Below are 24,682 nucleotides of genomic sequence, written 5' to 3'. Positions count from 1 at the left end.
AAACTCGAATCTTAGGAACACATTATTCTATTCTTGTCGCTATATAAATGGAAGGGATTAAACATAAATATCTACAGCGGGTTATAATTTAACGTCATGAATGCATTATTGTTAATTTGGGTCTGCTTATGGACTCATTCTCTTAGATTGAGGAATAATATCTGCTATTAGATATCTAGCAATATAGTAACTTAAATCAATATAGTCTATCATTTTAAATTCAACAAAATTTTTAACAATATCTCATTGACTTTTTCACATTCAGATACTTTCAGTTGTTTTCATATATTTCTCCAATAAATTCAAGAGTAAGTATTGAAACTCGCATTAATTATATAATTTGATTATTAAAATGGTAACTTGTAGGTCTATACACGTCGTAGCCTCCAGCTTATTCAACTATAAGAACGGAATAGTCCGTCCGCAGAAACAGAAGTCAAAAGTAAGTAATTACTTGATTTTAAATGCAATTCTATAATTTTGCTAATAAGTGATAAGCCACAGGCCCATTTATAGCCATGACCAAACTATTACCAATTCTGTTTGCCTGCTACATGCACCTGTTTTCGAGTTTCTCGCTCTTAATCTTTGATGGGGAGGCTTATGAAGTACAATCTTACTGGGGCAGCCTTATCTTCTTTCTGTCAATGATGGATGTGCTGCACGGCAACAATCTACTACCCAAGAAATCGTACCGTAAGAGTAGGTTGCTCAAGATAATTATAGAGACAGTCTTTGTCTTTCTCATTAGTGAGATTACTATGGCGTTTTTCTGGACCAAACTGGAAAGTACTCTTGACATGATTCTTCGTCTCATCACTGAGACAGATGCCACTCGCTTATTTCTTTTGGAGGCGATCACCGTGGGACTCAGTCTGTTCAACTGGGCGATGGTCTCCCCAGCCACCCATCCGGACGGGCTGTATAACTTCCTGTCCCGTACTTCCTGCACGTTTTTTGTGTGGTTCAAGGAATTGGTCGGAAGTTGCTGCAATCTGATGAAATCTCGTGAGCAACCCAAAGTTCGTCGCACTGAAATTAAAGGAATATTGAAGAATTCGAAAAACAAACGCTAGCTAAATTGACTGGAAGTGAAAATCTCTTGTGGGAAGCCTTAATAATGTTTACATCGTAGTTTGTCTACTTAACAAAATATTCTTTAATTTGATACATATATGTACATAAATATATATTTATGGATGTGTGTGTCTGTGCGGTATGTGTTCTATTTATCACTCTGTATGTAGCTGTTGCATTTCCCATAAGCATATCCCACATAATTTTGAATTCATTGCAAGGCCAAATAGTGTCTCGCCCTCTAATTCTTGCCATCTCTCTCGCTCTGCAACGAATGTTTCCTATCTCTATTTGTTTCTTGTTCTGTGGTACGCAAAGAGTATGCACAGGGTTTACTCGAGAATCGGTCAGAGCTGGTCTCGTTCCGAATGAAATGCATATAAATAAAAGTTGTATGGACCCTCTGCTTAGAGGTACAATGAAAAGACACTTCCACTGCATTCCGTCCACTCTATGCGAATGTTTATTTTGGCCCAAGCAAATTAAGTAACCATGATGGTTCGGCAGAGAATTATTGCAAAAATGCTGGGCAAGCAGACCAGATGCAGAAACGACTTTATGCAAGAGCATTTGTAAGCGCAGCTGTTGCAGTGGCAGGCGCCTTATCCGGCGGTGGTGGGGTTGCTTCTGCAGCAGCTGTTGCTGGCGACGAAGACTAAAAGCGTCGCTTGGCATAAATCCCGCCCAGGAGCAGGAGCGAGCCATCCTTCCACCCGCACCTAAGCGCATTTGTATTAAATCGAACGTGTTTGTTCCCAGCCGTCGTCTTTGCCTTTTCCAAGAATGCTACACTGAAAAAATAGATCAAAAATCCTAATCCAAGGTCTTAAAAGGGAATAGTTTATTGACTCGTGATCTGTTAGAACTAAATACTCATTTGCAGTTATTTTATAGCTGGGTTTTCCTCTCAGTGTGAAGACTCCTGCTGCTACTGCTCCTGCTTCCTCCTTTTCATTCTGGGACGGGAGTACACAACTGTTTTATTTATTGACTTCACGTAGTGCATATCCTTATAATTTTTGTATGTGAGCTCTACATATGTCTGAGCACCAAAGGGACGGAAAGATTCCGTCCGTCTGTGTTCTTTTTTGCACTCGACTGCACGTCCAAATATCTACAACAGTTTCTTCGTCAAATGGCAAGGCATTGAAGGCCCCCTATGCCCTCTTCCCACTGTTTCAGTCTCTTTCTGGGTATGCAATCAACTGAAATTGAAACCTGCAACAAATGGCCATGTTTGGGTTTTTGCAGCATGGCCGGGTCCAGTTACCTTTCCGTTCTGCTCCGTTCCGTTCTCTCATGGTTAGTCGTTCATTTGTTGTACATTTTAACGGCTCTCGAGCAAATAAACGATTTTAGCATTTTAGATTTTTAAGCGGCATCCGGTGGCAGCCTTGCTGCCGGTATTTAGGAAGATTGTATATCGATTGTGTACTCTCTCACCGGGTCTGTGTCCCTTTTAAATAACATCAACGACCAGATGGTAATATCGATAAGATAATTACTCTTCCACTCTTCGTTCTGAACATTTTCTCGAGCTCCTGTTGCGAATTTATCCCCTGCAATGGCATGGTTCCATTGTCGTGCTTGAGGAGAGGAACCTAATTCCACCATTTCCTCCAATAGCACGGAGCTTCCACGGTGACAAAAAACAAGGCTTAACTAAGAAACGATGACACACATTTCGGCCAAAATTAATTTCTCTTAATTTCTTCAAGCATTTATTCAACCGAAAAACATGCCCATATTCTTGTAGATTTTTAGGGCACTTGGGGAAGTCAGCGAACGGTTGCTTTAGGATTCTGTTCCAGAAGCCATCCACCCAAGTAAAAAACCGAGGAATTTCTCCCCCGTAGATGTTATCGATGTTACAGTGGCACTTCTTTTTGGAGGCATACTTGTCCTGATCGTTAATAAACTGCGGACATGTAATGCGGAGAACTATTAGTGCCAGAAGTGGTGGAGAATAAAGTCCGTTCCATAAACACCCTAATATAAGATAAGATGGTTTGCAAAGAGGCTTTATTTTATATTTGATGAATACTCACATTATATGCGCTTGGGCAGCGGTGATGATCCTTCAACGGTCCTTCATACCTTTAATCCTTCATCCCTTTATACCCAAGTGCAGCAGTTGTTAGATTTTATTTTTCTTTTCTGCTCTTTAATACTTTTAACGGCACAACGACATAAGCTGCAACAGGAAACAAGTTTTAGGAATACGTGGGATATACTGAAATCGGTGTAAGGTGTAAACATAAGGAGTCAGTTAGAGCTATCTTTAATTTAGCTTAAGTTAAAAACTCGAATTAAATTCAATAATTCAATTGCCGAAATTAAATCTTTCATTCCTTTGCAGATTTCTGTCTTTATTCGTTTTTATTAGTCTCGGGCTTAATAAATCCCCTTCATTGTCATCTCTTTTATGAAATTTCTTCCCATTGTTGCCGTGCGAATGATAAATTGTGCACTTCCGCCCACAAAGCTCACAAGAGAACCAGAGAAGAGAAGGCACCAATGCCACATAAAAAAGGAAAAGCAAGAGCCACATGGAAGCAGGACCAGTGATCGGTACAACGATGGTGGGGAAGATGATACTCAGCCTGAGACACCCTCAATCGCAGAATGAGAACCGACCACCACCTGTCCATTTATGGCACATCATTTTGAAACTTGTCTTGATTTTTAATTGTGCATCTGAATTATTAAAGCGGGTGCAGGTCCGAACCTAACGGGCGACCCAACCCAGCCAGGAGCACAGCTCCATTCACTCACTCACAGAAACATCTCAAGTCTCGCAGCCAAGTCTTGCTTTGGAGTGGCAAGTGCCACACAATTTCTTCAAGGGTACAACTAGACAAGGGCACAGTTCATCCTCAGCTCTTGTTCAACAACTTGTCAGACAGACCGACACTAAACCAGAGAACATAACTGAGCCACACCCAAGCCCAGAGAGTCCTCAGTTGTAGGCCTTTTCAGGCATAAAGATAACTTAAGCTGTCCCCATGGGTGGGACAAAGTTCAGCCGCAGCAGCAGTCGCTCTTCGGCTCGAGGGGAGGCACTGGAGCTCAACTTTTTATGCCAGCCGAGGGGTTGATGGGCTGAGGAGGATACCAAAGAGAATGCTTACATAATAAAGTGACTCGAGTACGCGCAAAGCAGTGAAGGCTTTTATAACGGTCTGTCCATGGAGCTGGCTGGCAGATGAGCAGCGGCATTCAAGAAATCATGACCTGGCCATAATTTCTATTTGCAGGCAGACAATTAAAAATTCTATTTGTGGCTGCATTGGCAAATGTCCCTCAAACACTGACCAGGAATTATGTGCGTAGCTAATGAAATTACTTAAAGGTAGAGAGGAATCACAGCTGGCTGTGACCAGTGCAACAGGGTTAAATTTCAATTGAAGTTACATGTTCTCTCTCCATCAAACTTTTGTTGTATATATTTTCATCTTTTGGGTTCCCTTTGATTAACGCAAGTCCGAGCTAAATTATGCTTAAATATCCGACCCGCAGAAAGAAATCTCTGCCGCCCAAGGCCCCTCACATTCCCAAGATCGAGCGTCCCTCGAAAGGAAGAAACACCAGTCCACTGAGGATGCATCCAGCCCGCACCCAGCCTCAGATGCAGCCTCAGGGCTGGTCGATTCCTGGCCAGAATGTGTCAGACGACCTGAAGCAACGTTTGCTGATGCTCCAAGTGCAAGTAAGCGCATGGAAGGCCATTAAGAAATAGATTCGGGGTCGGGATTTTCTAGTTCTTATACGACAGAATTTTAGTGAAGATCCACAATAAATTTGTAGCGTGTCAAAAATTCAACATTTATTGGACATTTTTATCCTAAAAATCACCCACTTTAAACGAAGGATACTTTCCACAGATAGCAAAGAAGAAGAGGGAGGAAAACCCGAAGGAAAAGATAGACAAGTACAGGAAATAATGAGAAACATGCAACAAGAGCAGGGGGAGATAGAGCGAAAGCAAGTGCAAATAAAATGGGAAAACCAAGGCAATTTTTCAGCTTCATTAAGTAACCGCAAAGTTTGTTTTATGTGCGGTGAGGTTACAGGCCAGAGAAGGGGAGAAAGTCAGAGAAATTATAGAAGGGGGAGCTCCATATGAGGAAAGCAGAGCAGGGATTAAAAAAGTTAAAAGTCTGGCCATTAGACAACGTAAACAACATATTAAGCATACGTCCAGTTGTACAGAGAGAAAATTAATGCAGCAGAGTGAGAGATTTGGAAATGCAAATAAATTTATGAAGCAAACACGTTTTGTCGAGGAGGAAGGTTCAAATTGTATAACGCACTCTGTCTATAGCAAATTAATAGTGATAGCATCAACTGATAGATGGACACACTCACTGACTATGTGCTTAACAAGAAACTCGGCAAACAGAGAAATCGGCAATGCTATCCGGGCCAAGAGCTGCATTAAGTGTAAGCTAGAATTATTTGCAAAATTTCTGACAGACTAAGAGTCCGAATCGCTAATAAACTCATCGGGAAATCGGCAAATATACTTCGTTCTTGGCAAGGGGACATTGACAAATGTCCATAGCGGCAGCGGCAGAATCACGTCCATAGTCAGAAAAGAATTGGCCAAAGACGATTGGATGCATTTTGTGTTAACTCAGCAACAATTGTTGGAATGGGAAGAAATCACTTTGCGGACTGTTCGGTTTGGTTTGGTTGGGTTGGGGCTTTTCCTCGGCTTCAGCTCCAGCTCTGGATTCGGTTTCGGGTTTGGCTTGCGGCCAGGCAGGGAGGAAATTAAATTGTATATACCGTACAAAGCTAGGCAGCAGATTCGGACTGCAGCATCGCGGAGCACGGATGGAGGCATATTCTGCGCCCTTGCTATTTGGCATGCCTTCAAAGCCACCGTCTTGGCCGTGCCAAAAATGGGAGTGAAAGTTGAAGGCGGAAAGCGTTGCTGCCATTAAGCTGCCAATCGGTCATTTGTCAGCTTTGATCGTACAAAAAGACAAACCGTCAGAGAAAAATGCTTGCTGTCTTTTGACTGTTTCCCACTTCTCTGCCAAGTTGTTGCCAATGGCTTTGAATTGACTTAAATGATTTGGCATTCAATCAATGCTAGTTTTTCTCTCCACTCTCTCAAACACAACGCGCAGCCATTGCTACAATAATTATAGCCTTTTCCCTGACTGTTTGTTCTTCCATGCCAATTGCCACATACGAGTACGCCCTGTTGTGCGGAGCGGGCCAAATCCATGTGGCTAATCAATAGTTGGCGGAAGAGGAGGAGTGGCCCATTACAGCTGTATTATCTGCCACGATAGCAGCAAATGTGGCCACGGGTGATTGCTGGGAAGCGGACATTGATTTTACTACTCCGTGTGCGAGTGAAATTTAAATCTGTTACGCGTTTTGGCCCTAAACCATATAATTGGACGTACAAACATGTTGATGGAGAGCCATCTGGACAATACACAAGACGCAAAGAACCATAGTGATGAGTATGGAAGGCATTTCACGGGTGGAAATTAATGAGCCAGAAAACGAAACCACAAATAAAAAGTTTAGCTAAATTTCAGAAGTTGGAAAAGGAGCAGGAGCAGGATCAGGAGAATGAGAAAAGCCTCAGGCTTTCCCTGGCTTTAAGCTGATGTCACCGCAGTGACACTGGCAGACAGAAACACACGAGGCCCCAGACTGGCGACCACATATCTAGGCAGGATATTGATTGATTTATTGCGACTCCTCTGGGTATCCACCTACTCGCTCGATCTCCCCCGACAGCTTCACACAATCAATGTCGCACACACACACACACACACACATTGGCGGCTTGGGACTTGGGCCTTTTTTAGGGCACAATCAAATGGAGCTGGGATCTGGGATCCACTGAATGCAGCAGGCAGTAAATCACTTTGAGAAATGTGCTAGGGAAAGGTCAAAGAACCATCCACAGATTCTACTCACATTGTTTTATATTACGTGGGAATTGCTTTCTTCTTCAATTAACTCAATGAGAAGCAGAACAAGATTGGTTATTGCATATTCCCATCATAAATATTAAGAGGTTATTTCCATTTCAATTAAATAGAAAACAATGATTTCCTGTGACCTCACACAGTCTTCTCCTTTTCGAGTTCTCACATCGCCCAACCTGACTGGCACCAACTTATTCAAGAGCGTAGTTCCCACATCATCATTCCGCCCCTCAATTGCAAATATGTATGCACAACGGGCTAAATCGAAACTAGGGCTGGCCCTGTGTGCGCTTTGCACATGGGGTATCAAGAATCCACTTCCCAAGACGAAAACAAAGAGCAAAGCACCGAAAAAGCGATACCAAAACAATATACAAGCAAAATGAGAACAATTTCTGGCACAAGGCCAAGTTTGGACGCAGACATACACACACACACACAGTCCCCACTCTGGGCCAGTATCATCCATAAAACATTCCAGAAGAAAAATAGACAGAGCTCGAACGAACGAACGTACAGTATAGGCAGACTGAGCAAAAGAATTACGAAGTATTTTGTATTGTTTTCCATTGTTTGTAGGCTACCGAGCATAAATATGATATTGATGATGATTCATACGGCATACACAACGAGTAGTACACCCAAGTAGGCAGCAAAAGAGCAAATTTCATTTTCTGCCACATTTAAGGATGCTGAAGATGTTCCCTCAAATTAAAGCCGCTTAAAGCGACGAGAGATGGAAGCCTGGAAAGAGCAGCTAAACAGATCCTTCACCTCGTTCAGCTCCCTACTCGCTCTCTGTGTACACATACACAAACATAGCAGACTGTGATTTACTGCGCCTTCTGCTCCAATCCCATACTAGGCACTCAACGTGTTGTGGCACACCAATAGGTTGATTGAACTCGGCATAATTTAAAAGGAGGACGATGTTGGCTCCATTCTGTTCTCCTCTCTAGCTCTGTGCCGACTTCACATATAGCATCTCTGCTACTGACTGTTGACTGCTAACATTAACCAAGTTTTTACCCTGCAATTAGTACATTAAAGGACTGGAAAGAACTTAAGGTCAAAGGCCCTAAAGGTGGGTCTTTTGCATTTGAGTTTGCAGCTAGCGATGTGATTTCAGGGAATTTTTGCATATAAATGCTCAAATTGGCTTCTTGATGTTTCCATGAATAAAATTCCCTTCCTCCCACCTTTAACTTCGTTTCGAGACCGTTCAAAATATAATTATAAGATTTTTTGCTTTCAAATACATTTTTGCAATATTCTGACAAAATGCTGCGTGCAATTAATTTTCTGAATATATTTGTGTGTTACTTGTACCTCACAAACACCACCACATATTCACCCTGATAAAAACATGCTACCTACCATCACATGTAATGCGATGATGGAGGGCAGACTTGCACCTGCAACTTTGTAGTCTAATAAAAAGTTTTGCTTCTCCAAACTGGAGACACACTCACTCCATTTAAAAGTTAGAGATCAAAAGGTGGGTGTCATGGTGGGGGCCGAGTGATTGGCGTAAATCACTGGAGAAGCACTGGCAGTATAAAACCTTATTTCCAGTGTAGCGTTGCAGCGTACCCGCTGCAGCTTTATGGCTCTGAAAACTTCTTTGCTTCTCCACACGCATTTGCCGTAGTTTTGGGTGGTTCAGAATTGTAGTTCCAGGTGGTGTGGCAGGTGCTAGTCTGTCGTTGATACCACTGCGGGCCCAACAACATCCTCGACTACGTTTTATTAACCCCCTCGTGATCGATTGCTGTGAATGGTCTAAAAGTTGGTGTTCGCAGCAGAACGCCATCTGAAGTGCCGAACGGCCGAAGTGGGGTGCAAACCAGCATCTCCTCAAAACAGTTGGCATTGGTGGCAAATCCCACACCTGAAACTTTAAAGTTTCCACTAAATAAACAGGTATTCGGCGAAAGATCAGACCTTGGATTTGTGGGGAGAGCCAACCTCAGAGAGATGGAAAAACTCCTTACTATTCGGCAGCAGGAGCCAACTGAATTATTCATGTAAATTGAAACTGAATTTGTTTAGCAGAAATTACCAAAGTTACGAGACCCAAAAGTTTCCGTCAAACACGCTCCAAAATAACCAGGATAGCAAATCTTCATCTCCATCTCCAGCCATGGAGGAGCTGCTCCCACACAGCCAGACTTCAGCTCACGTACGAGTGTGCAGCTGCAGTTGCAGTTGCAGCCTAGCCCTTGCCTGGACCTGTAAATTGCATTTGCAGCCAATTTACACAAATTTAAATTGAATTTACGCTACGCTTGCACAAAATATCTATGAATGTCATGTAGAGTAACAACAACAAATGCAAGAAGTTGAGAGACCCACAGAGAGAAAAAGAACGGAAGATGGCATGCCATGTCCATGGCAATGGGAGGACGCTCCAACGCATCACAAAAAGTCAAATATATTTTATCAAAATTCAAACAGTATTTTCCTTGCTCGTCTTCTGCTGTCGTCTGCTTGTTTAGCATGCGTGATAAGCAGTCAGCAAGAAGCGACTTCCAGAACACACACATTCCCATCCCACACCGCACTGCCATCCCACACCGCACTCCCATCCTCCACATGGCTGCGAGTCCTTGCAGCTTGGCCAATCGTTTAAATTTTTTGCAGGTTGCACGGTTGAAGAGAGCGGAGTGAACGCATGGGCTGGATTACAGCCACCAGCCTCGCGCTCACACCCCTGGACTTTCATGGTGCATAATTATGTTTGTCACAACATGATTAAAAAATAGCGAAAAACAATCAAAACGAGAAGGAACGTGTGAGTCGTTTCTGGGGACACGACTCTACTTATACCCGTACTCAGTCAGTATATACATTATTGAGCTTATGATTTTTTAGATTTTAGAAAAAAAAATTTACATTTTACATTTTTTGCTACATCTGTATCTACATCCTATACAATGTCTATTCTACATCCCTCGCTAGGGGTTGCCGCGCACTGAACGCGACGCGGTGCGAGCGGGGAGAGTTGCGTTGTCGTGCGGGGGGGGGGGTGGCACGATAATTTCTCATCTGGCTATATTATGACCGACTGATTCAGATTCGGCAGTGGTAGTTGGCCCTCCGAACTGCGTTTTTAGTTTTATGTTTCTTTGTGCCGCTCTTCGTCTTTGTGGGGGGGGGGGGGGGGGTGCACGTAGGGGCACATGCTGGAACCAAATTTGGTTGCCCTGCTCTTTAGCTCTTCGGCGCTCAACAAGACGACAGCGGACAGCGGACAGCGACATGCTATATCGACTCGGCTATTGATGCTGACGAATATTCTTTTGGGGGGACGTTTCCCTCTGCGTTACACACACCACTTTACCACAACTAATTACCCACTTTTTGTCGGGTATAACAAACGTATTTTATTTTCATAATTGATCATTTTTGTCATAAAGAGCAATTAATTTGATCTCTTTGATACTGTACTCCCTGACTGACTGGACCACTAAAGGAAATTATTGCTGTTCTGTTTATCATAGTCCTGCAGAGGGTCCTATGATTCTGGCCAGATGTTTGTTCCTATGGAAGAGAAATAAGCCCTGTGAAAGAACATTTTATATATTCCGTTCCATTAGCATCGTTCGGCAAGGATGTCAGAATATTTGGCACATAAATATAAGGCCGTCCCGTCTTGTTTTTAATATCATTATTATGGAAATAACGTTTTCTGTTGCCGTTGTTTGGGGTGTCTGCGGTTTTAATCAGTGGTCGCCTAAAATACATATTCTATTAATTGCAATTGTCGCCCGGCACTTTGGACCCATTCTCTGTGTTTACTATTGCCAGGGACAACAGGCGTGCCACGGACTGAAAGCATCATAACTTTTTCATATGAATATAATTAAATTGTTTAATTTCTCGCACAGCAGTAAGTTGCAAAGGAATGCAGACAGGCGTTAAGCAAAATATTTTTACATTGTCAATTACAAAAAAAAAAACTGAACAAAATGGATGGGCGGCATTTATTTATACACGTCGTTGGATTCAGAAATTGAGTTTACCTATGAGTGATATTTACAGGAAAATACAGTGCGAAGAATAAATTTATTTTCCTCTACTTAGAGAGAGAGAGAGAGAAAGGGTCGAGTAGATCACATTCCCATAGTTAAATTTTGCATACATTTTCTGCAATAGATGCAGAATATCAATAAAAACGAGAAGGAACGTGTGAGTCGCTTCTGGGGACGCGACTCTACTTATACCCGTACTCAGTCAGCATATACATTTTTAAGCATATAATTATTTAGAACTTAAAAAAAAAAAGAAATTTTACATTTTACATTTTTTTGCTACATCTGTTATCTACATCTACATATACTATTTATATTATACATCTAACATGTATATTCTACATGTACCATTTAGATTCTACATCTCCTCCGCTAGGGGTTGCCTTTGGCTTTGGATTTACCTCGTACCTTTGTCATTTTTTTGACATTTTTCATGATTAGTAGCGAGTTCGGTTTGGCAATCAAAATTCACTTTTTAACTTTCCTCTAATTAACAATTCAATTTCTTTATTTTTTTTTTATTTGCTACTTCTATTGGAAATACGAATTTCCTGTTACGGACAATGCTGTTTCGTCTTATTAATGGCCTCGGGGCAGTGTCATCCGGGTAGCTTTCCCACACCTCGATCCTTGGGCGGATCCTAAGCTAAGGCCTAGTTCGGGGTGAACTTTCGCTCCCTTCGCTGACTTCATGAAAGGCAATTTAACAATAATTAAGCTTTCCAACTTAATTATGACCAATGGCCAGTGCCGAAGTTTACCAGGAGGCCAGACGGGAGGGAATGATGGAAAGAGAAAGGAAGTTTAGAACCTCAAAACCTTTGGCACGTGAGATGAGAGATACTTCCCACAGGAAGTAGAACATGTGTTACCATTTTCATTCGATAAACCTATCGCCTATGCCGTGTGCCAGATCCTGTTCCTGCTCAAAATCCCGATGCCAGGCTTTTGTCGGCACTCTCGTTTTGGTAGCCGAACAGAATTCTCAATTTATTTAATTTCCAGTCAACACCTTGGCCGACGAGTGTACAGGATGCGGATGCAGCTGTAAGAGGAGCAGAGAGACTGGTTTCCGGGGAGTCGTTGCATTCCATTTTTTGTCGTTGCTCTTGGATGGAGAACTCTCTCAATTAAATGAAAGTATCCAACGAGCATGAGTCAAAGATCAGCCCAAAGTTTTTTAATGGAATGCAGTTTGACATATCCAGACCTTCGGTAGCATTTACCTTCGCGGCTCTAAAGGTACACAGCATACATATGTGTGGCGACTACAAATCGCAAGGAACTCACGGAGGCCAACGACGACAGTGCCTTGTGACGCACGTGATGCGCGTTTAAAAGCGACTGAAAAACATGAATTATGCCTCTGTGGAGGATGTATGGGAAGGAGTAAAAGTGGACGGAGTAGCGAAAACTTTGCTAAATTGGCTGGGCAAACTGAAGCTCAATGTAGGAGCGCCTGCCCCAACCACCTTGGCAGCTGGCTCATGACGTCTCGGTCCTGCCCCGACGTACGACTGCAGCGGCCCAAAAAGTATGCTGGAAAAAATTGATTGATGATTGAAGGCAATACAAAAAAGTGACGTATGTCACACACGGCATGCCACAGGCATCGCCACTGCGGGTCTTGGAGTGCGGGGAGGTCCTGAATAACCTGCATCCCACTTGGGCGCCAAAAATGGAAAATTTCAATTCCAAAACTCGGCATTGCAAAAAATACTCCTATACGGAGTGAGAGAGCGAAAGTGAGTGGGGGAGTGAGTGTGTGTGTTGGCCCCCAGGATCCTGTGCCAGAGTCCACGAAATGACGTGTGCTTTCCTCTCGTTTGTCGTCGTAGCGGCTCTGACGGAATGTGCATAAATTTGGCATTTGAAAAGCTATTCAGCCTGATGGAAATGATGACGAGAGCTGAGCACACACACCCACTGAACACCGAAACGAGCTCCATGATGAAGAGGCGACTCTAGCCACGTCGGCCAAGTTGTATGAAGCCATTAAATGCTTGCAACATTCATCAGGCATACAATTTTCCATCGTGTGTGTGAACTGGGCTGAGACCGATATGGGTAGGCGCTGGCACATAATCGTCGGTGAAAACAATGTTTGAATTTTTTCCATTTAGAACCAAGCGCCTACTTCAATACAGAAGTTTTGATTATGCCCTCATAGTTCGTAGCAAACATAAAATAAATCCCAAAGTAGCCGTTGACTTCTCCATCAATATTTGTAGCTTAGTTTCTCAGCTCTCTTCAGTAGATATTCAGTTAGTCGTTCTCGTTCCAAGTGTAAACATCTCCCGCTCCAACAAAACAATTTTTAATTCTGTACATTTTACTACTCGTCAAAAATAATTCGTAACTTTTTTTGTTCCGCTTAGTAATCGGGATTGTGATTTTTGATTGAAAATGGTGTGCCCGAAGAATACATCGGTGAATGGAGAGAGAAGCGAGGAGGATCGCGTGCAGCGCAACAATTCGCGCGCACGTCCAAGGTCAAACTTATTTTGAAGGATCCGAATCAGAACGGCAATGGTCGGATTAGAACGGGGGCTCTCCCCCGAGGGAGAACCAAAGGAAGAGTCAAAAATGCCGGGGGAGAACATGGACCAGCAGCCATTGGAAGCGGCGTGCCCACTGCCAGCGATGATGATGAAATCATCATTGTAAGTGTTCAGCTGCGACCAGAACCACCAATGGATGAAGAATCCATGAGTCCGGTGTGCACCTGGACTGTTGAGGAGGTGACAACATATCTTGCCCGTTTCTATCCGAATGAAGCTCAGGCATTTAACATACAGGACGTGGATGGCACTTCGCTGATGCTGCTCACGCGCCACGGACCAGCAGCCAGCGCCTACCTTTATCGGTCTCAGCCCAGTTCACACAAACGATCTCAACAAGCTTGCCACCTTAGAGGAGATACTGGCCCAGCTGATTATGCGTCTTGGAGTGAGTACATTAATGAGAGATCATCTATTGGGGTATCCTACTAATAATATGCTTGCCGCCGCAGTGCTCCGTGCTTCCCGATGGTGCCTACGACACCGTAGGCCTCACCCTCAAAGAGGGGGTTTGCTTTGGATTCCTGCAGATGGAGAAAGGAGGATACTGAAAATTCTTCACTCTGTCCGTTCATTCCACCCCCGTGTAGGATTCCACCGATACTCTTCCTCAAAAACCCACACACACACACTCCAGCCAACCCCAAGCCCCGCCCCGCCCCGCCCCGCCCCATCGTCACACATTGAAATTGTAATCAAAAACATCTCGCGACTTAAATCTAATGTAAATTGATATCTATGGGTTCTGCATCCGTTGATGGTTCTGGTGGCAGCTGAACACTGACAATAATGATTTCATCATCATCGCTGGCAGTGGGCACCACCTCTTCCAATGGCTGCTTGTCCATGTTCTCCAGCGGCATTTCTGACTCTTCATTTGGTTCTCCCTCTCCCCCTCTCCACCGCTCTAATCCGTCCAATGAAGCTATCGGCTCTGTTATAAGCTTTGCCGCCCGATGAACCCCACCCTAGATAAAGGTGCAAATCATCAGAATCAGAATTATTTTGAATCAAAATTGTGTTTCAGTAAATGAAAAGTAGCGAGGCAGATGTATTTTCAATTATTGTAATAAAAATTGTATCGGTATATTTTGATGTTTTTTTTCTTTTATTATGTTACTAACAAAATACATATGTATACATACTATATATAGTTACTGTGCCCAGAGTGTCACACATCGATATTTGATTCATCATCAAGCCATAGAGAAACCCTACTGGAGGCTCTGCTGTACGGACTCTTTTAAACACTCAGATAAGTTCATAATGGACCAAAAAAGGTACGAAAGCATTGGAATCAAATAACAAACCCTAACGAACAGCTGCTCTTTAGGTGGCCGCTCTATAAATGGGAATTTCCTCTTCGTGCCAAAACAAACTAAAAAAAATATTTAGCGCATGCCAACGAAAATGGAAAACTGGCAAGTGACGAGCGTCGAATTGAAACTGCAAAAAATAATGCAAGTTAAAATGACGTTTGGCGCTGGCCGCGAACCAAAAGCATATTGAAATAAGCCAACAAAAAAGGAGTTAAAAAATTCTTAATATGTGTAAATGGACACAAACAACCCAGCGAAAAGCTCTATGGAAAAACCACAAAGCGAAACGTCCGCAAACGATAAACGGAGCTTGGTCTTTTGTGCTCTCCGGACAGGGCGTGTAAAAAATATTTAAAAATTCAATAAATTACTAAATAAAATTTCTAAAGCTCTGTCATGTGAATGCGGCTTCCGCTTTAATGGAATGTGCATTGTCGCGGCTCTATTGTTGATCATTTCTTGCCATAATAAATATGATTTGCATCATATGCATCTCGCTGTTTATATTTTTAAAGTCTGTGGCCAATAGTTGTTCCGTTAGTTTACAGAATGAAGTGGAACATATATGCCAAGGGCGCTCTTGGGTCCCATTCATTCTACCAAAATTTCAACAAAAAAAAGTCTTGAATTTAACTTTGAAACACAAAAGGCACAGCAGCGGGCTTCTGACAGTTTTCTAATGAAATATATATTTTTACACATGTGCCTGCATTTAATATTCTACTTGTAGCCGTCGACCACATTAACGGATTTTACAGAGCCTCTCTTTTGTATGTCTTTTACAAGGAGAAGCCAATAATCTCACATTCATCAAGTCCTTTACCTTATTTGCAGAGCGGATTTTAGGTACATCCCAGTTTCATCCTTTCCACATTTTTAATCTTTGCTCCGCTGGCGGGTTTTCTGTAATTGTGTCTGCTTTATGCGTGGTTTTTCCTTTGGCTTTTTATCTCTCCGCTGTGTGCTTAATTGCTTCTGCCATTTACATTTGAGTATGCAGAGAAACAGCAACAGGAAAAAATTTCAAATCAAGCGGTTGTTAACACTGTGCTGTAGTTAATCCCAGAAAAGTCTAGGAGAGATCCCTAGAAAGTCAGAGCAGAAAAATAAGAAATATGGGAAATTTAGTATCTTTCTTGTTCACAGCCATGAAACCTCAAAGAACAATTTGTTGGCAATTTGTGGTTTTTAAAGCGGATGCAGTGCCCTGTCTTGTACAAAATTACGTGAAAGTCCCAAAAAATATGTACATATAAAACTCATTACCAGTCGAAAGTAAATCCTTTCTTTGGGGTATTCCTCCTAGTGGCGTTAGCTGTGAATGTGCCTGGATTTATCCCCTCGTAAGATAACTTGTATAACCCCCATCCACCTCCAAATAACCCATGCCAACAGAGAATTCCTGAGGTATCTCAATTAATTAACTCATTTGCAAAAATAATAATTAAACTGTCAGTCGCAATGGAGCGCAGTAACCGGCCCTAAGCCACACTCTTTTTCTCTTGTCTCGTTCCGAGCTGTCACTCCCTGCTCGAGCATGGACCGAGACATCTTCTCCACTCTAAATGTTAAATTATTTTTGGTCAGGAGACACGGTGGCACACACGGAGACATGGACTCCTGCCGGGCTTCGTCCTTGCCGCGGATCCCAACACCGCCAACACTTAATTAAAATGGCATCCGGCCGAGGCTGCAGAAAAAAAACCCCCTCTGCACATTGGGCCTGCTCCGCAACTGACCGTTCCATGCCCTCTCCCTCTTCGCCTGTTGTGAGTAAACGAATTCATTTCCCGCTTTTGGCCGTTGATTGATAAGCCAATGAAGCGAATGCCGAGCTCCACGCTGGAGAGCTGTAAGCCCAGACCTAGACCCAGGCACAGACCCCAGCAAGGATGTAGAGCCCGAGCCAGACCAAAGAAGGAATGTGGAAAAAACCTAGTTCGTTAGCTATTATGCAAAGTGATACAATAGCGTACATTGCGGACCAGCAGCCGGCACAATGAAAAAATGCAGATAGTGCCCGATAAATTTCCAAATTGAAGCGCCAAGCGCTTCGGTAGAGGCCTGGTCTGGTTTGGTTTTGAACTAGCCAAAAATGTGTTTTCTTTGTTTTAGCTCCGCCACAACAAACCAAAACAAACGGGCAAAGAAATGGCAAGGGATGTGGGAAAAAGGGTGTGTAGTACTAAAATCAAAGATATTCTTTAAATTTGATTTCCAATTGTGTGCGGCATATATGTTGATGTAGATTCACAATAAAAAAAAACATTCTTCAGAGTCCCCTTTCAGGTCGAATTCAGGGCATTTCTCCAACCCAGATTTTTCCTCGACATTCCTGATTAATTGCAGATTCCTTGAGCTGAAGGCTACTCATCAAGTCACTCTCGATTGCTTAATTACCAGTCCGAGCATAGTTATTCCAAGATTGAACATAGTCTTGGAACAGGGCAACAGGATATTCCCTTTTCCTCTTCCTTCTCCAGCAGCGACAGTAGAACAAAGGCGCAACTTCCTTCTCTTAGAAAATGTGTACAAGAGCTGCCCCAAAAAGTTGTTTCCAAGCAAACATAAATATAGAGAGAAAAGTGGCACAAGAAGCAAAAAGTTCTGCTAGAACGCAGGAAAGCAGAAAAACTCTACACCCATCTCTGTCTCAGACTCGGGCTAAGCAAATGTAATAAATTTCTGTACAAAAACGACCACAAATTTCCTTCTCTGCCTCACTTTCCAAGAGTAAACAAAGAAAATACGAAAACAAAACAAAGGAAAAGTTGGTGTATAAGTCTGGAATGGGCTATTCAGCCATACAACCTATCTATATATACATATACAAATCTATAGGGTGAAGGGTTCCTTTCTCTTTTGTCCGAGCTTTTACAAATGCTGCAACAATGCAAAATATATTTTGAATATTCAATAAACTTGTTTCTACTGGTCTTTTGTTTTTAGTTTGATATTTACTTTCTGTTTGTTTTTTTTGGTTTCCTATTCATAACTTTATTTCGCTTATGAATTTTAGACAGGCAGCAAAAGCATTGCCATAACGAAAAGTGGGACGTTGGACATTTTATTTTGATGATCGCTTTCTGTTGTTCTACACCATTTTCAATTTTAATTGAATACAGATATATACAAATCCAAAGCCTTATCGAAACACTCCCTCGGAGGCTCCCAAGAACCATGGCCTACCAAGGGTAGTTCAGGCTATTCCAAAATAATCTATGTCGCAAAATGTCAAGGAAAAATGGCTCCAGTTCACTCCAGTAATGCGAGAGGCAGTGAGGCCAACTTTGATGACTTAAACTTTGTGGCTTGGCCTTGCAACTACACGAAGCCACTGGCACTCAACCACCGAATCGGGACAGAACCGAGATTAGTCAGTCAGTCGGTCGAATACGTTAAATTCAATTGAATATTTCATAAGCTGCCAGTCAGACAGAAAAGAGTAGCTGAAATAACCATTGAGAAAATAATGTAGCAACACGAAAAGCAGCACCCTCACTCGCGCAGTTTCTATAAAAGTACAAGCATACTTCCCGTCCATCTGACTCGATTGTGGCACGCTGATAATGGCCGCTGAACTTTGCTTTATGCAATACAAAAAATAAAACAGAAATTTCAGAAGGGAGTACGGTTGGGCAGACAGACAGTCAAAAGTCGAAGCCAAACCCCAACAGGCGAAAAGTGGGAAAAAAGGAAGCAAAGAAGACAAGATAGAAGGAGTACATAACAAATGGGACCGAAACTTCAGATACCCTTTAAGATACAGACTTTTAATAAAATCTAAATAAGGTTAAAAAAAAACCAAATATCTGGTAGTGGAGTGGAATGAGTGAGTGGAATATCTTGAAATGCAAACAGGGGAAAAAATAAGGACATTCTGTTTATAGGATGAAAAAGGATTCATTCTCTGCACTACAAGGATCTGGTAAAATCATACGACCCTCTGATTATACCCTCTGGTAATAATAAAAGGGCAACAAAAGCTCTGAAAAATTGCATGGCGTGCCACGAAACTTTACAAGTGGCACTCAAACAAAAGTTGGCCAAAAAACATGACCTGAAGAGGTGGTCTGGTGGCTAAGAGAATGTGAAAAAATGAAAAGGAATAGGGAGCCAAACATGAAAGGGAGGCGTGGCCGGGCCCTACCAAATTGCCGCCTTATTAGTCATCCATGAATTATGCACCTCCAATTGGGAGAAACAGAAGAGGCAAGGGTAGAGGGTTGAGCTCGTATTATCTAATATGCCACAGGCGTCTAGTTAAATAATTGACGTTCCTTCGACTGCGACCCTTGGCAGCCATGTGTGGATGAAGAAAGGCACTTATAAGTTATTCATTAAGTTATTATGTGTTTAAACCTCACACAATACAATGTGAAGGGCCTCTCAAGGAGTTTGCTCGCTGGCTTTTATTGTTTATTGGCAGGGCTAACATTCCACTCAGTATTTGCCCTTCCAGACTCTCAAACCTCTGTGTTGGCTCCTCTGCAACATCTTAAGTGCAGCGTCGAGTTGCTTTTACCTAGCTCCTTGCTACCTCCACCAGAAGAACACAGGAAATTGTTATGCTTAATGGCTTTTCTTTTCCTGACTCTGTTCTCCAGGAGTTGCAGGTAGGAAAAGCCTTAAATGTTAAACGCTGCTCCCTTCATAATTGATTAGTTTGTGGCTCGTGCATAAGTGGTTAAGTCTTTCTGCACCCCTTTTTTTGGCTCCCGGCTCGGATTAAATCTCTCATTCCCCCACTACATCTCTCTTTCGAACAGGAAAGTTAATTTTACTGCTGGTACATGGGTTTTGCCATGGTCTCAGTCCAAGCTTATGCCTTGAGTGGTTTACTGCCTTGAGATCTTTATCTTAAGCCCAGAAGTTGAATTGAGTTTGACTAAAGTTTCATTGCATACTTCAATATCAGCTGAACAAAATCTAGAGTCGTGGAATTAGTGGAAGAACCTTTGAGTTCTGTTCGCTTCGAGTGTTCGCTCATACGAGTATCTGCAAAAAGGACCAACTGGGACCAATTCCAGGCTTTCTGGAATTTCCGTCCTTTTTTTTCTTCTTTTTTTTAATCATAACATAATGGGCCAGCATTATTGTTAATGGATTGCAAGTGTTGCCAGGCGGCGTCTTTCGCTCCTTTGGTTTTTTAACTTGCAAAGAGGCAAAGAGGCCCTTTTCCATTCCCTATCCGCCTCCTGGCCGTCGAGAGCTCCGCATCCCATATGAGCAGCTGTGGAAGTCCGCTCCCGGAGTGCCATTGCTTAATGGCGCTAGTTGCCTTTTAAGTGTAATTGCCGTGTCCCAAGTGTTTGTAGTGTGAGCGAATTTTTGCGATTTTTCCAGGGGGCCAGCACAGCTCTCCTGCTGCCTGTCTGCTGCTTTTAAAATGATTACTATATTAGTAAATATGCCGGCCGGTAGACCATGGCCCTACAGCCACCCCACAGCCAGCCCAGAGTTAAACCTTTAGGCGGTGCCCCAAAAAGATATCACTTTAGTTTTGGTACTCACTGGCAATGTGCTCGTTGTGGAAGGCCAACATGTTTACTGTGTGCTTGGCTTTTCCGGTTTCCAAATATATGTTTTGTATGCGGCTGAATTTCACACTTTGATTTTCGAGGTATACTGGTATAAACCTTTGTCAATGCCTGGAAAAATAGTGAAACAAAATATTCATTTAATATTATTTATAGTTTATAGCATGGCAGGGACTATGGCCGCATATACTTATGCTTATAAATGGTCCCAATGAATAGATTCTCGTTTGTAGTTACTCCTTCTTTACATATTCCCAATTCCTCATTATATCATGATAGGATATCTCCCTTACAATTAAGTTTCCCAGTTTCACGGGGGATGATTTAAAGGGTCCGGCTTTTCATCCTTCGGGTTTCACAAAAAATTAAGAACATAACCATTAGTTTAAGGAAATAATTTTTAAGCGGCGCTGAATCCCTGTAAACAACGAAATACTGACACATGAAAAATGCATTGTGCAGCAGGGGGCGCATTTGGCAGAACCCTTGGCATCCAGGCGGGAGCTACTACCCCACCCATTCCAGGCGGCGGCGGCGGCGGCTCAGCCAAGCGCACACCCACCCAAACGGAAGCACATGCTGCGGAAGTGAATTTCTTAGCTTCCGTTTCTGGCACCGAAGAAGCAGGGGAGTGACTGCTCGGGGTGCTGCGAACCCATAGTTAGGGACAGGCGGACAGACCGTGACAGGCGTTCAAACAATCAAAACTAAATGTCGAAAATACAGTATGAAGGAGAGACGACAGGCACCAAAAGCAACCAAAACGAGTGGAAGAACACTCATTCACTCAGTCCACCAGTCACTCAGTCGTGCCTTCAGTCAGGAATTCAATGAGGATTGCTAGTCAGTTAGCTAAATTCAGTTAACTGTTATTTCAAATGTACGTAAGGACTGCACAAACGAACTTCGAACGGACAGAAAAGGAAAGCATATCAAATGTGACAGAAAGAGGCATTAATGTGACTTTATTTTAAATAACTTTGTTTTTTGATACCATTTCGCAGACCTCACCCCTTAGTAGTAACCATAACTGGGAAATATGCCAGGAGTTTTCTAAAACCGCGAGAGCACAGAGAGGGCCACACGCAAAGTCATCAAGTCAAGGCTCACAGCTACAGTCCCGTCACAAGGAGACCATTCGAGACCATCCTACAAGGATATTTTGGCCAAGACTTGGCACAAATATTAAAGTCGAAAATTGAATTTGTAACGCTTTCGCTTTTCAATTAGAATCCCGGGAATCCCTAACGAGCTCCTCTGATTGCTTTTCGCGTATGCTTGAGTGCAGTTTGTAGTTATCTGTCAAGGCCTGACCTCAATTAAATGCCAGGCTGTTCTCTCCGATATATATACATATATTACTAACTTTATATACATACATACATATATACAGTATACTGTACAGTGCCAGTGCCACCCATCTAGAACCCAGAACAAACTTCTTAACATGGCGGTTTTCGGCCTGATTAGCAAATTGACAGCATTGACGTTGAGTGGAAAGCAGTCAGGGGCTGCTTAGCCCCCACTGCTTCAGAAATGAGAAGAACTGGCCACAAACTATGGGTGGAGAGTCCCTTGCCTCTGTGCCCTCACTTCTTTATCCATCTTTTTAAGGACATTGAAACTTTAATGAGTCCTAATCGCATAACATGTAAATATCGATTTTATTTTTAGTTTCTTTTCAAGTAAATTTTCTGCACATTAATGTTTCTGACTATGCTTGTATCTTCGTTGGATTCTGCACAGTCTCGGTTTTAAATTTTGCCTTTGCTTTTGCTTTTTCCCAGCTAAACAAGCTGACGGCCTGGGGATCTGTGTGCATGAGACATGGTGTTTAAATATTCTGAAAACCCTCAACGACCTGCGATGATGATGCTGTTAGAAGTAGCTTTTCTCCATTTACCATCCTAACTGGTGTCGACAATGTGATTTTCTTGTTGGTGCTGTTTTTTCTATTAGGCTAACTGCTGTTGACTTATATTACATGAAGTTTTCATTGCTGTGAGTCTGCTTCTGTTACCAACCACTGTTTAAGGGCTACTCGTTCGCCATTAGCCGAGGGTTAAAGCAATTGTTTGAGCCTTGTCTAGCCTTGATATCCTCCTACCTCCTACCTCTCTGCCTGGGAAGGCATAATGGAATTCCCATGTACAAAATTTGCATGGCTTTGCTTCTCTTCATATACGAGGCTGATAAAATCGCTGCGAGAGACATGGCACAGGAAATTATACTTCGTCAATTAACACATCATCCTATCTACCCCGACTATAGTTTGCTGTTGTTATTGGATGGAGATGTGTACATGTACCTGTATACGTTTTATGTATTTCATTTTCACTTCTTTCCGCTTGCAGGTTTCAAATTATGTCGCCTCCCAGCAGCAAAGGAGTTTAGATTAGCGGAAATTGCTTATTCAGCTTCGATGTATGGGTAACAATAAAACTTCATACACTCTACATAACAATATCTTCCCGTGCTTTCGACCATACTCTTCTCCACTCTTCCAATTCCAGAATAGTCTGAGCATTTCCCTGATCTTCCAGTTCCAGTGCCCAGTGCCACCACCAAATTCTAGAACAATAATGTTTTAATTAAAATTTCATAAACATTGACTCCAGCGACAGACAGACAGCGTACATCCATTAATAGCAAACAACCGTGTGATAACAAAATGTGATAATTGTTTTTATTCAAATATGTCAAATGCATTGCGGCGAAAATTAACCTTTGAATAAAATATATCAACCTGGCCAGTAAAAACAAAACAGAAGCAAAGGCAAATACAATACAAAAGGGACGCTCACCTTTCAGGTGGTTTGTCAGTCGACAAGTCACATAATTAATTGATGGTCGCCAATGTTTGAGCACGACAAATAAAGAGAAGTGAAAACTCAGACACATGGAATGCCCTACCGAAAATTAAATCCAAAATATTATGAACATATTTTGTAAGCAAAAGTAAACAAATTTGTACACAGTTTCGTTGGAGAATCCATTTTCCAAAATTTCAACACTATGCGAATTCCCAACTATCTGCGGAAACAAAAATATCCATTCTTTGTTTATTATTAATTTTTTGCGATACATTTTTGATGTTGTGGGGCGCTGCATTATTTATTTAGGCACCGGATCAGGAAGTTTTGCGTGTCACAAAAATATACCATACTTTATGTTGCATTATTTACACAAAATATGTTAAAGCTCCACGCGACTAAAGGTCACAATGGGAGATGGAGTTGGGAGTTTGCGAGTTGGGTTGAGTGCCAACATGCACGAATTACATACATATGTGTCTAACATTTTTTTTTTTCCTTTTTGCATTGCGACGACGGTAGCTCAAGCCAAGCCAAGCGAAACGAAAAGAAAAACCTTCAATTATAATTTAAAATAATTTAATTTTGTATTGATGTGTGCTTTAGGACATTAATGCTCGAGATACCGATACCACTCAATGCGATGGAGTTGTGATTCAGGAGTCAGAGAAGGGTTTTCTCTATCTTCTATTTTGGAAGTCCGCAGAGTGCAGAGAGAACTTAAAAATCATTCATTTCATTGGGCACATGCCAGTAACAAAATACTCGAACAGGACTGAAGCAAAACACGGAACGAGCAGAAACAGGATGACCCTTCCAGTCAAGTATAAAAAAAATCCCACTGGCCGACTTCTAGCCACTCCCTCACCTACACAACGGCACTACTCCACCATTCAATGTCGTGGCCCCTCACCCGCATTCCTTTTCATTTGTGATTCGATTCCATGGCGGAAATGAAAATTTAATTGTTTGCAAACACAAAAGCCAATCGAAGACAATTATTGCTTATGTAAGTAATTTTATTTAAATATAGGTATGTAAGTTAATTCCAAAGGCAAGTGGAAGACGGTATAGTGGAAAACCGTGCACAGCCCAGAGCCAAACAAAAAGTGGAAGAGCAGAGAACCCATTTGAGAATAAAAATGAAATTCGATTAAAACTTTTTACAGATCCTGCTTCGGTCCTCAGCCACGTTAATACATAAGTACCAAATGATTATCATAAATTATTTATTCAAAAACAAAAATTCAACCGTGATGATTTAAATATACATATGCACACATGTCTTTCCGTGCCACACTCCTCCCACGACGATCCCATTCTCGATGGACTTGCCGGATTTCAGTTCACATTATATAAAAACACGAAAAACTTTTCA

The 24,682-nt window shown here is 42.2% G+C and overlaps 2 protein-coding genes across 3 annotated transcripts; both read left to right on the top strand.

The window, feature by feature from the left end:
* Window positions 1-278: 278 nt before the first annotated feature.
* Window positions 279-1,210, top strand: LOC121403750. Of its 2 annotated transcripts, none has more exons than XM_041594056.1 (3): window positions 279-308; window positions 367-442; window positions 505-1,210. In XM_041594056.1, the coding sequence occupies exon 3, from the start codon at window positions 519-521 to the stop codon at window positions 1,074-1,076; it is 558 nt and encodes a 185-aa protein (XP_041449990.1). In that variant the 5' UTR covers window positions 279-308; window positions 367-442; window positions 505-518; the 3' UTR covers window positions 1,077-1,210. The 2 variants fall into 2 exon arrangements, with proteins under 2 accessions (XP_041449990.1, XP_041449991.1); XM_041594057.1 differs by having other exon boundaries at window positions 294-308; window positions 492-1,210.
* A 12,121-nt stretch (window positions 1,211-13,331) lies between these two features.
* Window positions 13,332-14,501, top strand: LOC111072383. Its single transcript, XM_041591822.1, has 4 exons — window positions 13,332-13,812; window positions 13,870-14,020; window positions 14,085-14,197; window positions 14,406-14,501. Exons 1-4 carry the CDS (start codon window positions 13,765-13,767, stop codon window positions 14,499-14,501), a joined length of 408 nt encoding a protein of 135 aa, XP_041447756.1. The 5' UTR covers window positions 13,332-13,764.
* Window positions 14,502-24,682: the final 10,181 nt, after the last annotated feature.

The sequence above is a fragment of the Drosophila obscura genome, unplaced genomic scaffold (genome assembly GCF_018151105.1).
Source record: "Drosophila obscura isolate BZ-5 IFL unplaced genomic scaffold, ASM1815110v1 contig_1, whole genome shotgun sequence".
Taxonomy (NCBI): Eukaryota; Metazoa; Arthropoda; class Insecta; order Diptera; family Drosophilidae; genus Drosophila; species Drosophila obscura.
This window is presented reverse-complemented; position numbering and strand designations above follow the sequence as displayed.